The 16,484-nt window shown below is 39.1% G+C and overlaps 1 protein-coding gene and 1 long non-coding RNA gene across 8 annotated transcripts in view; one reads left to right on the forward strand and one right to left on the reverse strand.

Moving 5' to 3' along the window:
* The window catches only part of LOC146425500 (uncharacterized), an 865,580-nt gene that overhangs the window by 357,233 nt on the left and 491,863 nt on the right, over positions 1–16,484 (reverse strand). The window lies entirely within an intron of this gene.
* The window catches only part of LOC146425503 (ATP-dependent chromatin remodeler CHD1-like), an 87,763-nt gene that overhangs the window by 67,328 nt on the left and 3,951 nt on the right, over positions 1–16,484 (forward strand). For 3 of the 7 annotated variants that reach the window (XM_085041558.1, XM_085041559.1, XM_085041561.1), the window contains 11 exons: positions 14–174; positions 2,704–2,745; positions 3,342–3,472; positions 3,907–4,045; positions 4,756–4,906; positions 7,828–7,950; positions 8,318–8,446; positions 10,814–11,062; positions 11,491–11,631; positions 12,968–13,030; positions 13,632–13,810. In XM_085041558.1, the coding sequence (XP_084897684.1) occupies positions 14–174; positions 2,704–2,745; positions 3,342–3,472; positions 3,907–4,045; positions 4,756–4,906; positions 7,828–7,950; positions 8,318–8,446; positions 10,814–11,062; positions 11,491–11,631; positions 12,968–13,030; positions 13,632–13,810 (1,508 nt within the window). The remainder of the gene's footprint in view (positions 1–13; positions 175–2,703; positions 2,746–3,341; positions 3,473–3,906; positions 4,046–4,755; positions 4,907–7,827; positions 7,951–8,317; positions 8,447–10,813; positions 11,063–11,490; positions 11,632–12,967; positions 13,031–13,631; positions 13,811–16,484) is intronic. The other 4 variants (XM_085041560.1, XM_085041562.1, XM_085041564.1 and 1 more) reach the window with 4 other exon arrangements.

A 16,484-nucleotide genomic window follows, 5' to 3' on the forward strand; every position in this document is an offset into this window, starting at 1 on the left:
TCTGAAATTCCAGATCAGCTTTAATGGAAGTGAAGGGAAACGCAGTAGGAGGAGAAGATATTCTGGATCTGATAGTGACTCAGTCTCAGAAAGAAAACGACCAAAAAAACGTGGAAGACCGCGAACTATTCCTCGAGAAAATATTAAAGGCTTTAGTGATGCAGAGATTAGGCGGTAAGATGTGGGGGTACATGCATGTTTAAAGGGACAAAACTTTTTTTTTGTCATTTTAGAGTTTGAAAATATGGAAACTAGTCTATTTTGCATTTATTTAGTTGAAATTTTTTATTCTAGGCATTTAAGGCTTTACTCTTGAGTAGTTTGGGGTGCTGACATAAGGAACTGTTATGTCCAGAATCTGAACCTATTTTGGTGAGGAATAACTTGAGTTCAAAAAATGTTCTACAAAAGGTTCAGTGAGTTTTGTTTTTTTAATTTCTTGCCATTGTAATTGTATTAATGTTATATGATGCATTTTAAAACTTAAAAAAAAATCCATTTTGATAAGTTGTTGTGATTTAACCTTGGTAGGCAGCTAAGCACCACGCAGCTGCTTGCTCAGTCTCCTCCAGAGGGAGTGGGGAGAGAATCAGAAGGGTAAAAATGAGAAAACTTGTAGGTTGAGATAAAGACAGTTTAATAGGGAAAGCAAAAGCCACATGCACAAGAAAGCAAAACAAGGAATTCATTCACCACTTCCCATTAGCAAGCATTTACCCATTTCCTGGAAAGCAGGGTTTCACCATGTGTAATAGTTACTTGGGAAGACAGATACCATAACACCAAACATCCCCTCTCCCTCCTTCTACACAGTTTTTATTCCTGAGCGTGACACCATATGGTCTGGAATAACCCTTTGACCAGTTGGGATCGAGGTCAGCTGTCCCAACTGTGTCCCCTCCCAACTTCGTGTGCACCCCCAGCCTACTCGCTGGTGGGGTGATGTGAGAAGCAGAAAAGGCCTTGATGCTGTGAAAACACTGTTAAGCAAGAGCTGAAACATTAGCATGTTATCAACACTGCTAAGGTCACAAATCCAAAACACACTAGCAGGTATGGTACTCTGAAGAAAATTACTTTATCTCAGCAAAACCCAGTACATAAGTGAATCTGTACAGCTGGTCCCACAATATTTGGTGCTAAAAATACTTCTTTGGGAGAAGGAGTAGAAATTGTTTTGTTTTACTTTGGTTTGCGAAATGCTACTTTGCTTCTGTAATTGTCTTGGTTTGAAAAGACAGGTGCCTGCTAAGAGAGGTGGAACTCTCCCTTAGGACAGAGAATGTGATCTCCCTTCCCCCCAAATTATTTTAATTTTGAAATCAAGGGCTTTTTCGGGCAAAGGTGTGGGAAAAGGAATAACAGTTCTTTACTAGTATCTATGGCAGAGTAAACAAGCAATAACAAGAATAACAACAACCGACAAAACCAGAAAACAGTAACAGATGACTTTTTGAGCTGCTGAGCACTTTCCCGTGTGGTGTAATCACGGTCGCAAGCAGCAGGGGCGCTGTTGAGCTCCCGGCCGGGCAGGGCAGGTGCGATGACTCCCAAGCGGCTGCAGGTGGCGCTGTAGCGCAGGGTCACGTCAGCCTCACGCAGCTGGTAATGGCGGACGGGCTGAGAAGCAGCCAGCCAGGCAGCTCGGGGCGGCAAAGCGGGGCGGTAGAGGCAGGGGCTGGCTCTCTCCTGAGCTAGCCAGCGAGGTGACAAGGACTCTGCAGTCACAGCAGACGCCGCGGTCTCGTGCGGCGAAAGCGGGGCGGGTGGCAGGGACAGCCGGACTCCCCCGCAGCTGCAGCAAAGCGCAGCCGGGAAAGGTGCACGTTCCCGGCGGGGAAAGGGGTTAGGTCTCACACTTTTCCCCAGCCAAAAGCTCACCCAGCCAGAAGGAGAAGGCAGAGCACAGTTGAATCTCCCGCGGTCGCAGCCAGAAGCAAAAGCAGCTCGCTTTCCTCCCGGTGCCCGACTGACGAGTGCCAGTCCCAACAGCTGCCTCGTCTCCTTGCCCCACCTAGCACACCCTTTTGTCTCTTACAAAAGATTTGATAGCTCTAATCACCCAGATATTTGTTGCTTAGTAACAGGGATGGAGAAAAAATTCCAATGCCCCCCAACCTCCGACCGTAATTTAAGTATTCATTTTTCTCTAAAATACTGGACAGCTTATAAATTTTTTTTTATTATATAAATAACCTTTAAGAGCCTTGTTTCCTTTTAATTTTATCTAATATATAATGGTTTACTGCATTTGTCAGGGGCATTTTTGTGCTTGCATTCCTTTATCTTTCATGTTATGTTTTCCTAAGTCTTAAAATCACCTTAAAATTGCTGCTGGCTTCTCTTTATTATGAGAGACCTAACATGATATCTGAATTCTCAATTTACTATAAATCCACATTTGCTTTTTATGATTAGACACATCACATTGCTGAATTCTTTGTCTTGTGAAACTAATTAGTAAAGTAACTTTTGAAATAAATTGTATCTTCTGTTGTTTTATTTATATCAATTATTAAACCAAATAGAACTCTGTTTTTAAATGTGGGTTGTCTTCATATACTAAGCCATCCTAGTCTCTCTAGTTCTTATTTTCTTTGCATTGTCCACATAGCCTTATACTAAGACTTTACAAATATATTTTTTAAACCAATGTAGTTAAGCATATGTTTTTTTAACTGCAAAATTATTTTCTGTTATTAGGTTTATCAAGAGTTATAAGAAATTTGGTGGCCCACTTGAAAGGTAAACTCATTTGCTTATGTTTGTATAGCAACTTGGTACCTTGTTTCCATTAAAATTAAAACAGTATACCAAGAAACCTTAGGTTGAAGAGAAAATAGTGTGCCTAATCTTTTGCCTGTAGTATAACATGAATTTTTTTTCCTTTCATCATATATGGTATGTATGTAGACAGCCAGTTTGCCAAATCTTTACATTTTGCAAGACTGCTTGCTTTTTCTTTATACTTAACCTACTGTTCTATTAATTCTCCATTAGTAAGTAGTTTAGGGTTTTTTGTTTGATAAGTGGAGAAAACCATAGACTTAATAATAGTTCCTTTTCTATTTAAAAGAATGTGTTGAAATGTAACTCAAAACTGCATAGATAGGATCTTTTATATTTCCTGTTGTATAGTCCTTTATGTGAAATACCCTTTTTTATAGTTTCTGTATTCTTTTCTTTAGCTGCTTTTAACTGCATGGATCAAAATTTTACACAGTATAGCAAGTGTGGATGAATGATAACTTACAGGATCACTTATCTAGTTTCAAAATCTGAAGGAGTCATTCATAATACTAAAGTTTTAGAGCTGTAAAAATATATTTGTTTTCTTCCAGGTTAGATGCTATAGCTAGAGATGCTGAGCTAGTTGATAAATCTGAGATAGACCTTAGACGTCTGGGAGAACTTGTGCATAATGGATGCATTAAGGCTTTAAAGGACAATTCCTTTGGCCAAGAAAGAGCAGGTAAAGTGTGTTTGGGGGTGGGGGAGAGGAATAAAAAGTGTCAAAGAGATATGAATGATTCTTGCACTCTGGTTATAACAAAAGAGTTGTGTTAGGGGAAAGCATTAACAAAATGTTAGCATGCTAGGTGATTTAGAAAAAAGGATTTTAGTAAGACCTTTTGGTTTTGTTTTTCTTCCCCCTTTCCCTGAGTGAATTGTCATAGTAGAATGCAGTATGTTTTTGCTTTACCATGAAATTTAAAATTATTCTGCTACTATCAACTGGAAGACCTTGAGGTTCTAGAGTTTAATTAATGCATTTGGTTAAGAAAAATTCATTTCCTATAATTGAATGTCTGCTGCTATAGCATCAAACTTTCTTTTTTCTCTATGTTTGTCTAAAAGATTCACATAAAAGCTAAATATTTTATTAATTTGTTCCTTTATTTTAAGGAGGTAGATTTGGGAAAGTTAAAGGCCCAACATTCCGAATATCAGGAGTGCAGGTGAATGCAAAGCTAGTTATTTCTCATGAAGAAGAGTTGGCACCATTGCACAAATCCATTCCTGCAGATCCAGAAGAAAGGAAAAGGTATTTTTTTTTCTTCCTAAAGGAACCCATAATGTAGAAAGTTATTCAAGGTTTTTATGAATATATTTAAGCAATCCAGACTGAGTACATTGGGACACCCATGTCATTCCATTACCTCTAAGAACTAGCAGCAGAAATCTGCTCCACGTTCTTTCTTTATTCTTTCTTCCCTCCCCTTAGAAGCTAGTATTTGCTTTGGCTTCTGAACTGTATTCATTGGGGACTGAGTTCAGTTACTCTTAATTATTCCAGGCTAGAAATTGGGCTTGTTGAGGAACTGCTTTGTGTCACCTCTGCCTGAAAGAATGCAATATTTGTCAAAATGGAGCAGATGGTAATTGTTGGTGCTGTTTAGACCTATGAACTTTTTAGCTTACTACCTTGTGTATCATAGTCCCTAGACTATCTGCTTATTCAGTTAGCAGTTGCACTTGAGTAATATTTTAAGCTTATCTTCATGGTTAGCCAGTTCTGGCTCAGTCCATGACCACAGATAGATGACTGTTTTTAATATCTTAATCTTGATCTCCTTTAAAACATGTTTTGGTACTGATTTGAATAAATATTTTATAGAAATTGTAAGAAAGCCTGATAGTTATGTGGATTACTTACTAAACATACCAGGATCTCAGTGATATGTGGCATGTTCTTCTGTCCCTTACTAAGTTTGAGAAGTTTGCTTATTTATATTTCTAATTTATTTCTGTTAGATATGTCATCCCATGCCACACCAAGGCAGCTCATTTTGATATAGATTGGGGTAAGGAAGATGATTCCAATCTGTTAATAGGTATCTACGAATATGGCTATGGCAGCTGGGAAATGATAAAAATGGATCCTGATCTCAGTTTGACACAGAAGGTATGTCATCTGCAAAATTTCATCAAGGAATTTTTTTTTTAGGTAATAATGTTAATAAGAACAGTTACTGAAAGAGTTTATTTTATGATAACTAAAATTGCCCAGATGTTAGGTCAGTTGTACTCCTTTGTATACTTTTGGTAAATCATTAGATTTTAAGATTTTGTGTATTCAGTTAAGATATACCTTCTTTGAATCTTCTATGTTTCTGTATTTCTATGTATTTGTATCTCTATCACTTGAATTCTCTCTTCCATCTTTTGCTTCCCTAGTTTAAATGCTCTAGTTACGTTAATTTGAATTAATTTCAAACTTTTGGAAGAAGGGGCAGGCAAATCAGGAAGAGTACAAGGATGTCGTTAGGTCATGTAGAGAGAAAATTAGAAAGGCGAAAGCTCAGCTAGAACTCAACCTGGCCACTGCTGTGAAAGGTAATAAAAATGTTTTTATAAATACATTAATAACAAGAAGAGGGCCTGGGAGAATCTACATTCCTTATTGGATGCAGGGAGGAACATTGTCACCAAGGATGAGGAAAAGGCTGAGATAGTTTGCCTTCTTTGCCTCAGTCTTACAGTAAGACCAGTTATCCTCACAACTGACCCCCTGAGCTGGTAGACAGGGATTGGGAGCAGAATAGACCCCTGTAATCCAGGAGGAGGTAGTTAGTGACCTGCTGAGCCACTGAGACACTCACAAGTCTATAAGGCCAGATGGGATTCCTCCAAAGGTGCTGAGGGAGCTGGCAGAAGAGCTCACTAAGCTGCTCTTCATCATTTGTCATCAGTCCTGGCTAACTGGGGAGGTCCCAGATGACTGGAGGTTGACCAATGTGACACCCATCTACAAGAAAGGCTGGAAGGAGCATCCGGAGAAGTACAGGCCTGTCAGCCTGACCTCGGTGCCCAGCAAGGTTATGGAGCAGATCATCTTGAGTGTGATCACATGGCACATACTGGACAACCAAGTGATCGGGCCCAGCCACCATGGGTTTAGGAAATGCAGGTCCTGCCTGATCAACCTGATCTCCTTTTATGACCAGGCAACCTGCCTAGTGGATGAGGACAAGGCAGTGGATGTGTCTGCCTGGACTTCAGCAAAGACTTTGATACTGTTTCCCACAGAATTCTTCTGGAAAAGCTGTCAGCCCACAGTTTGGACAGGTGTGCTCCTTGCTGGGTTAAGAACTGGCTGAATGGCCAGGCCCAGAGAGTGATGGTGAATAGTGCTGCATCCAGTTGGTGGCTTGTCACTAGTGGTGTTCTCCAGGGATCAGTATTGGGGCCAGTCCTATTTAATATCTTTATTGATGATCTGGATGAGGCGATCGAGTGCACCCTCAGTAAGTTTGCAGATGACGCCAAGTTGGGTGGGAAGGCTCTGCAGAGGGATTTGAACAGGCTGGATCAATGGGCCAAGACCAGTGGTATTCAGTTAAAAACAAGGCCAAGGGCCAGGTCCTGCACTTGGGTCACAACAACCCCCTGCAGTGCTACAGACTTTGGGGAAGAGTGGCTGGAAAGCTGCCAGGCAGAAAAGGCCCTGGGGGTGCTGGTCAGCAGCTGGCTGAATGTGAGCCAGCATGTACTCAGGTGGCCAATAAGGTCAATGGCATCCTGGTTTGTATCAGAAATAGTGTGGGAAGCAGGATCAGGGAAGTGATTGTCCCCCTGTACTTAGCACTGGTGAGGCCATACCTCAAATTCTGTGATCAGTTTTGGGTCCCTCATTACAAGACATTGAGATGCTGGAGTGTGTCCAGAGAAGGGCAAGGAAGCTGGCGAAGGGTCTAGAGAGTAAGTCATATGAAGAGCAGCTGAGGGAACTGGGGTTGTTTAACTTGGAGAAAAAGAGGCTCAGGGCGGACCTTATCACACCCTACAACGATCTGAAAGGAGGTTGTAGCACGGTTGAGGGTCGGCCTCTTTTCCCAGGCAACTCATGACAGGACAAGAAGACATGGCCTCAAGCTGTGCCAGGGGAGATTATAGTTGGACACCAGAAGAAATTTCTTAATGGAAAGGGTTGTTAAACATTGGAATGGACTGCCCGGGGAGGTGTTGGAGTCACCATCCCCAGAGGTGTTCAAGAACTGACTGGATGTGGCACTTAGTGCCATGGTCTACTTGACAAGGTGATGATTGATCAAAGGTTGGACTCGATCTCAGAGGTCTTTTCCAACCTAAATAATTCTATGAATTCTGTAATTTTATTCTTGATCTTTTGGAGGGAAGTTGGTTTGGGGATTTTTGTTTGATCTTCTTATCCATGTTTTCTTTGCTTGAAACTGACTTTCATTTGCAACATGAGAATTGCTATATTTGTCAGATTAGAAGTAGTGCAATGGCTGCTTAGAAGTAGTGAGAAACATTTAGGGAAATACTAGAGTGAAGCAAACACAATGACACTGCCAACCTGTAGCTTTGGGATTTGAGGAGCCAGGGTTGTATATAACTCTGTTTAATGATATTCTGCCCCTGCCTTCCATTAATTGTTTTATAAAACCACTCTTTTTTGTTTTTTGTGGCTTCTGCATATCCTGTGGTAATGTGTTAAAGCATTTAGATGCACTAGGCAGAACTAGGAGATCTTTGGATGACAGTGATACAGGAGCTCTGAATTTTTTAGATAAACTATGAATTTTGTGGAATCATAAATCTGAGGCTAGTTTCTTGAGTTGACCGTAAATTTTGTGAGAATATTTTCAAGACTACATTAGTTCTGTGTTTGAGGAAAAATAAAATGTTTAAGTTGTCCATTCCTTGAAGCTGCCTGCATATTGGTCAGGTATATTTGGAGTGGATTGGTTTTTTACCTATTTTTTTTTTAATTCAGCTTTCTCTGTTCCCAGTGCTCCAGACTAGCAGCTTCCTAATTTGATAATGTGTACTTATAGTTGATGCTACCATTGCTCTCCTCAGATTTTACCTGATGACCCAGATAAGAAACCCCAGGCCAAGCAGTTGCAGACCCGTGCAGATTACCTCATTAAATTACTGAATAAAGACCTTGCAAGAAAAGAAGTGCAAAGACTTACTGGTGCAGTAAGTTAAGCTTAATATTCAGTAGCGAGATAACATAATATAACTATGGGAATATCAGCAGATACTTGTTTTATTCTTAGTTCCACTCTTCTCTGTTTTGTGTAATTTTTCTCTGTATTGGTAATTGTATTATATGAGACTAACTCAAGGAATGTATTACAAGTTTAATATTGTTTTTTTCTCCCTTATTTGTAAATATTCTCTACTGTTGCATTAGGCTCGGTCTCCAATCCTGAGAAAAGTGGTGGTCATTAGTGGCAATAAATAAAATGAATGCTTTCTTTAGCATAAAAACCAAAATCTTTTTCTGCAACTGTGGTGCAGACACTTGTCAGTTGACATAATAAAGGTACTAATTTGTATTCAGGGCAATTCAAAGAGGAAGAAAACAAGAAGTAAGAAGAATAGAGCAACAAAGGCTGCAAAAATTAAAGAAGAAATAAAAAGTGACTCATCACCACCCTCAGAAAAATCTGATGATGATGAGTATAATGAGGTAAACATCATTCATATAAAGACTTGAGCATTGTATCTTCTCGAAATGCAATTTTATTATAAAATCTAAATATAAAACTAATGTTTCTGACTAATCCATTTTTACTACTGATAATGATACTTCAGGTAGCAACTTTTGTTCAGGCTCAGGAAATAAAATCAAGATTGATTAGAAAGTATAGCATAAATAAACAGTGTTTTGAGACATGAAAGTGAATGCTTCTGTGTATGTCAGGGCTTTCATTTCACAGAATGGGTCAGGTTGGAAGGGACTACTGGAGGTCATCTAGTCCAACCTCCCTGCTCAAGCTGGGTCCCCTAGAGTATGTCACTCAGGATTGTGTCCAGGTAGTTCTTGAATATCTCCAGAGAAGGAGACTCCACACCCTCTCTGGACAATCTGTTCCAGTGCTCGGTCACCTGCACAGTAAAGAAGTTCTTCCTAATATTCAGGTGGAACTTCCTGTGCATCAGTTTCTGCCCATTGCCTCTTGTCCTATTGCTTGGCACCACCAAGAAGAGCCTGGCTCCATCCCCTGATACCCTCCCTTCAGATAAGGGGATATTGATAAGGTCTCCTCTCAGATCTCTCCCCTCCAGGCTGAAGAGACACAGCTCCCTTAGCCTTTTCTCCTGAGTGAGATGCTCCAGTCCCCATATAATCTTTGTAGCCTTCTGCTGGATTCACTTCAGGAGTTCCATGTTTCTTTCATATCGAGGAGCTCAGAACTGGACAAGGCACTCTAGATATGCCTCACTAAGGCTGAATAGAGGGGCAGGATCACCTCCCTCGACCTGCTGGCAATGCTCTTCCTAAGGCACCCCAGGATACCATTGGCCTTCTTGGCCTCAAGGGCACTGCTGGCTCATGGACAGCTTGTTCACCAGGTCCCCCAGGTCCTTCTCCACAGAGCTGCTTTCCAGTAGGTCACCTCCAGCTTGTACTGGTGCCTGGGGTTATTCCTCCCAAGGTGCAGGACCCTGCATTTGCCTTTGTTGAATTTCAGAAGGTTCCTTTCTGCCCATCTCCAATCTGTCAATGTCTTTCTGAAGGGCAGCACAGCACTCTGAGGTACTGGCCACTCATCCCAGCTTTGTGTTGTCAGTGAACTTGCTGAGGAGGCATCTACCCCTTCAGCCAAGTCATTGACGAACAAATTAAACAATACTGAGCCCAGTATTGAACCTTGGCAGACACCACTAGTGACAGGCCTCCAACTAGACTGCTACTAATCACAACACTCTGAAACCTGCCTTTCAGCCAGTTCTCAATCCACCTCACTGTCCACCATGATATGAAGATATCACAGGAGACAGTGTTGAAAGCCTTGCTGAAGTCCAGGTGGACAATATCCACTCCTCTCATCTATCCAGCCAGTTGTCCCATTGTAGAAGGCAATCAGGTTGGGCAAGCATGAGTTCCCTTTGGTGAATCCATGCTGACTACTCCTGATCACCCTCTTGTTTTCCATGTGCTTAGAGATGGCCTCCAGGATGAGCTGTTCCATCACCTTTCCAGGGAAAGAGGTGAGACTGACTGGCCAGTAGTTCCCTGGGTCCTCCTTCAAAGGTGATTGCTAGTGGCTTACCAGTGATGTTTGCCAGTTCCTTCAGCACTTGTGGGTTCATCCCATCAGGGCCCATGGACTTGTGGATGTTAAGTTTGACTATTATTCAATAGATATTGTTCTAATAGGCTACTCAACTTTGTTATGTTTTTATTACTTCTGATGTGTTCCTTTAGGACTCTGTTTTTGTTGGGTCGTTTATTTAAATTTATCACACATCAGAAACCACTAGAGAGAAGAAAAACCCCAACAGATTAGGTTTAGGGGGCATGTTGAACCTAATTTTGTGACTTCGAAGGTAGCTGAAAGAACACTAGATTCTTAAGAACGTCTCTGAAAAAGTGGAAGTTGGAACTCTGTTCCCTTCTCCTGTGACTGTTTAATTTGTGGTCACACAAAAGTTACTGGAACAAAATTAATCAGAACAGAAGTCTTTTATCATCACCATGCCCCAAAAAATCAGCTGAGTCTTGTGATGTCTACTTCTTCATTGCTTTTAGCTCTTTGCAACTTAACTACTTTTTACAGGGGCAGATTTCTTTGGTAATATGAAAGTTTAATGGATTTAATCTCTCACACCCCCCCATTACCCCTGCTTAATCAATACTTGTTTTGTGTCACATCAAGGAAATGAGTGAGTAGTCCTCATTTTGTTTTGCAACTGCATCCAGCTCCATTTGATAGGTGTTAAACCTAAGTCTAAAGAAATCACACACAGAAAAAAAGTACATTTTAATCTGATGGTTGCAAAACTTGTATAGTTAGAAACTCGATGTGACATATATGCTTGTGTATTTCAGGATGAGATTGTTTCAGTGAAATGTCCACATAAAAAAATAAAAGCAGAAGAAAATGAAGAAAATCCTGAGCCAGATATTGGTATAAAGAAGGAAGATGAAGTAAAAAGAGAAACTAGAGAAAAAGAAAATAAGAGGCATTTAAAAAGAGAGAAAAAAGAGGATAAGAAAGAATTAAAAAGTATTAAAGAAAAGAGAGAAAACAAACTAAAAGAATCCACGCAGAAAGAAAAAGAAGTAAAGGAAGAAAAGGTAACTAGGTTTATTTTTCTTATATAGCACTAGAAAAGGCCACCGGGTTTTTGTGAATGATTTTGCATTGAAAAGATATTTAGGATCATTTACTTTACAGTTGTCATTTTAGTGAAATCTTTTGCATCATATGAAGTTTTATTTTTACCACTTGTAACTACAAGGACAGGCAAATAAAACGGGAAATTACCTTTTTAAAGATCTATAACTTAGTGGGACTGAAAGTGCAAGTGGTGCAAGAAACATGTCCATCCTCCTTCTCCATCCCTTGGAGAGAGAAAAGAAAAGGTACTATCACTGCATTAACAGATTTTTTTTCTTTCTTTTTGTTATTATTGAAGAGAATGCAGTGATTGCCTAATTACAGTATAATTTCAGCCCAAAAATAAGGTTTGCTTATCAGGTAAATTTTCATGTTTTGTTCTTAGGTAAATGAACTCAAATCTGAAAATAAAGAAAAAAATAAAAAAGTTTCATTGTTGGATATTCCAGTTCATATTACTGCAACTAGTGAAACAGTTCCAATATCAGAAGAATCTGAAGAACTGGATCAGAAGACATTCAGTGTGGTAAGTCCCACATTGATAACTTAGTGTTTACACTTGATATTCTAAATGAGCAAAATTTCAGATGTTTTTTATTCTGCTATTAGGTATTATAATACAGATATCTATTGCCAGTAAAATCTTAGATCAGTGAAGGGTTATCAACACTATACTAAATTCAGTTTTGTTTTCAGGTCAGCAGTTTTATTTTAATGCATTTATGCAGTATAGTGAAGAGTATTTGTCTACTTGTCTGTGTGCTGGATAGTTTTAAAATACAGACTGTGAAGATCCATCCTCAAGATTAATTCATGGATACTGCTTCTTAAGGGACAGAAATTAATGTATTTTAATGGAGCTGCTGTAGTCTCTGACTTGGCCTTATCAAATACCCCTTTGTTCTTTGTAAGCTAACAAGAGAAAGTTGCTCTTGAAGTAATACAGACTTCCTGCATTAGACAGAGGAAGGAACAAATCCTAAATCCTTAGAAATATCTTGCTGGAGTAATATCTCTGATACCAAAAGAGTTTCAGTTATATCACTACTTTTGACCACAACAGAAACAATATTGGAAGAACAAAAGGGAGGTATGTAATATTTTATAAGTTGATTCGGGACTTTGGAAGGATGCTAAGAATTTACTTTGAGCAGCTACTTTTCTGCTCTGGAAGTTCTATCATTCAGCTTTCAACAGTTGTCTGTTACTGCTAGACAGGTTTACTGGGTCTACTGTGGTGCTGGCTGTGAAAAGCAAATGATCTTGTTTTCTCATCAATATGGTACTGACTAGTTTACCTATGTGGGGGTGGTTGTTTTGTTTTTTATCTAAATGATGTTATAAGTGACTCATCTATAATTTCCAGGATGTCTTGTGAGTGGCTAGGTGACTGAAAAATCACACAATTCCCATGTACAATTGTGCTTCTCTGTTCACCTCTACTTAAGCAGCGTACTTTGTAAACTATCTTTTTAAAAGTTGCTTAAGCTGTGGTTAGTGCAATAGGTAATGTAGCTACTTAATTACTTAATGGCATGAACTGGTAATGGAACAGCTTCACTGATTTTTGAGTTGTCCCTAGATGTTGACACAGCGATGGTGATGTTCTCCAAAATCCCTCTTTTTTTTTTTTTTTTTAATTCTGAATATATAGACTTGTCTTTCTTCCTTAGTGGGAGCAATTCTAGGTTGAGTTTGCATATAGAACATTTTTTTGGCCAGGCCCTCTGTTCTGGAAGGTATACTTATCATTATGCCATGATCAGATGCAACCTATTTAGCATGCTTATCTTTTCAAATGGAAAATACTGCTGTGGGTTGTTGAGGCTAACTCATTTGACTTCTTGTCTATCTCGTGACAGGTAAAAATATGCATTTCATCTGTCTATCTTGCCATTGTGATTGAATGGTATTTCCAAGCAAAGGTCTATAATTTAAAACATGCTAACTGATGTATCTGTATTTATTATTAACATGTTTGAATTAGTGTGAAAATTCAAGCATACACATATGAAATATATCTATGAGTATGTGTTGTCATCACTTACTAATTTAGGTACACCTAAACTAGCTTTATCCTAGTATCTGCATAGAATTCAGACTTAAAAGCTGCTTAGAGAAGGAATGCTGATCCTCTGTTGAATTCCAAGTTTAATTGTTGCAGAAAGTATCTACTTAAAATATATTAAACATTCTCATACCTAATCTTCACACTGAGTTCGTATAGCTTTCAAGGCTCTAAAAAGTAAAATAACTCGTTCTATATACTTGTGCTGAAAGTTAAACCCATTATTGTAAAACCTAGTAATTTCTTTCCCTTGAAAAATCTTTTATATTAACTTAGTGCTTTCTTAAATCTTTAATATGTATTACATACAATTTAATGCTTTCATATAGGAGTAAATTTTCAAGTGGATTTATTTGGTTTACAACAATACTGTCTTTGCCTATGTAAGGGTGAGTCATGTTTTACAATTTTTATCTTTTTATTTTTTAATTAATGTATTATTTTTTTACATTTTATAGTGCAAAGAAAGAATGAGGCCTGTTAAAGCAGCATTGAAACAATTGGATAGACCAGAGAAAGGCCTTTCTGAAAGGGAACAGCTGGAGCATACTAGACAGTGCCTAATCAAAATTGGGGACCACATTACTGAATGTCTAAAGGAGTACACAAATCCTGAACAAATTAAACAGTGGAGAAAGTAAGTTATTCTGCATGATTTTTCTTGAAAAAGGGAAATCCATAATAGCTTATATTAATCATAATAGTTTTTCATTATTTCTCATTTCTTATTCTCCATCTATTTTATTTTTCTGCTGTATTAAATAAGGACTCATAAAAAGATGATTATAAATGGTTCCAGCTTTTATTGGTTTCACTTTTTTATACTTGCAGAGCAATGCATTTAGTCCAGTAGGTGGAGTCATCTTACTTTTTAAAACCAAAAGCAAAGAGAAAATAACTGTATTTAGAGTATATTTAATGTTTAGTGGAAAAGAGTTCTTATCATTAAAGAATCTGTCTTTTTCAATGTTGAAGTTTGGTTTTGTTTTTTATTCATGCTAAATATAGGCCATTATAAATGTATGTGTTGAATTTGAATGATTGAGTTGCAGAATCCTTTATTCTTTAAAAAATATACTCTGAAATTAAATCATATATTAACTGACTTGATAAAAAACATTTATCATAACATACTCAGAAATGTATTTCAAAATGAAATAAGAGTTTTAAGTGTTCTTATGCATCTGTGAGGTGGTAACTTTGGAAAAAATAAGAAAAATGTTGGTTTATAAACTTGCTATATTTTTTGTTAAATTCTTAATACAATTTGAGTTCGTTTTATCATAATGTGAACTTTAATCCTTTATGGTTGCAAATATGGTTGCACTTCCATATACAAAACTCAGCCAAGTGTTTCATTTTCTTGCAGACTGTTGTTAACAGAATATTTCTGCTGTTTGTACTTGCTTTATTTTAAAATATTGGGGTGAACTGAAATACAAAAACAATATCCATGTCTTAAAGACACTTTGGTAAATGTTATGTTTCTTTAAGTGGAAATTCATAGTAGGATCATAGAATCATTAAGGTTGGAAAAGACCTCTAAGACTGAGTCCAACTGTTAACCCAGCACTACCCCTATGTTCACCACTAAACCATGTCTCCAAGTGCCACATCCATACGTTTTTTAAACACTTCCAGTGATGGTGATTCCACCACTTTCCTGAGCAGCCTTTCAATGCCTGACCACCCTTTCAGTGAAGAATGAGTATAGTAGAGCTACTATAATATTAATTCATAGTAATGCTACAGTACCATACATAGATTATTAAAATATGTGGTTTATCTTTCTTTAATAAGACATAGAATTTAGTAAAGGTATTCATGCTATATTTCTTATACAGATGTCATTGGGCACACCATTTGCTGGTTTTGTCTAGTTTTGCAAACCTCTAGGCCAAAACTATAATATTTAAATCATCACAGTGAAAGAGCAGATAGATGCTTCTTGAGCCTACACATTTGAGATATTTCTGAACTAAGCACTACTTGGAACAGTAATATTCTATAGTCTTTTAAACATTCCACCTGTAAACTTTGCTAAAATAATCCTAGACTTTGGATCTGGTGTCTGCGATCATAGAAGCAAATCTTGTCTTTAAAGTTTTGGCTTTTTGACACCAAAAGTGTTGTTTTGTTTTGCTTTCTTCTTTCATAGCTGTGGTGGTTTTGATTAACCCAAAACATCAGCAAGGTATTTTTAACATCTAAGAGAAATTTAGACCCCTCAGAAGCTGTTGTAGTAGGCCTGAGGAAGTGTCTGAGGGGTCGGGAGTGGCACAAAAATGGCTCCTGTGTGTCCTGAATGAAAGTTCTGGAAGTTTTTCACCAAGTCCAGCAGAGCCAATCTCTGATGGCTCTGAGAGTGATGGACATGCTGCTGGCCAAGTGTGGGCCAATTAGAGGTGCTAGTTATGCCTCTGTGAAAACATATTTAAGAAAAAATCAAAACAAGGTAGGCATGCACTTCTTTGTAGTTAGAAGAGGAGGAGGAGGTGGAGGTAAAAATATGTGAAGGGAAAACAACATGGAGACACCAAGGTCAGTGGAGAAGGTGGGGGAGGAGGTGCTCCTGGTGCCGGAGCTGAAAATCCTCTGTGGTGAAGACCATGGGGGCAGCAGGAGGTCCCCCTGCAGCCCATAGAATCCACAAGGATACAAAAATCCACCCACAGCTCATGCCAGAGGAGCAAGTGGATGCCTAGAGGAAGCTGTGAACCAGTTGGAGTCTCATTTAAAGAGTTAAAACTGCAAAGGCCTTGCGAAGGAAAGAAATGCCTTGCTCCTAGGATGGAAGCAGTGTGGCTTCGGCTCGGGAGAGTCTGCACAGCACCTTGTGGGTGAAGAAGACTCATGTTGCAACAGAATTCAGGCGAGATGTTGCTCGTGAGATTGGGCCCATGCCAAAGAAGTTCCCAGAGGACTGTCTCTCGTGGGAGGGACCCCGTGGCTAAGTAGAGGACCCCTCTCCCTGATGGACTGACCAGAGAACAAACCCCTCACCCTGCCCCCCGTGTTGTTGGTTTGAAAAGGGGGGGCGGGGGGTGAGCAGTGTCCTAGGTTGCAATATAGATGTAGTTAAGTATTCTATTACCACCAGCTGTGGGCCGTTAGCTGCTATCACCTGCTAATGACCCACCCCGGATGACAGGCAATGGGCCATCAGGGACCCACCATGTGACTCATGGACTTATCTCATCCCATTGTGAGATGCTCTGCCGAGGAGGGAGGAGCCAGGTGTTCCCACCTGGATATAACCTGGCCTTGGAACTGCCTGAGTGAGCCCTGTCTACTGGGTTCCCAGAGGACAA

This window comes from Lichenostomus cassidix, chromosome W (genome assembly GCF_008360975.1).
Source record: "Lichenostomus cassidix isolate B80296 chromosome W, HeHo_3.0, whole genome shotgun sequence".
Lineage (NCBI taxonomy): Eukaryota > Metazoa > Chordata > Aves > Passeriformes > Meliphagidae > Lichenostomus > Lichenostomus cassidix.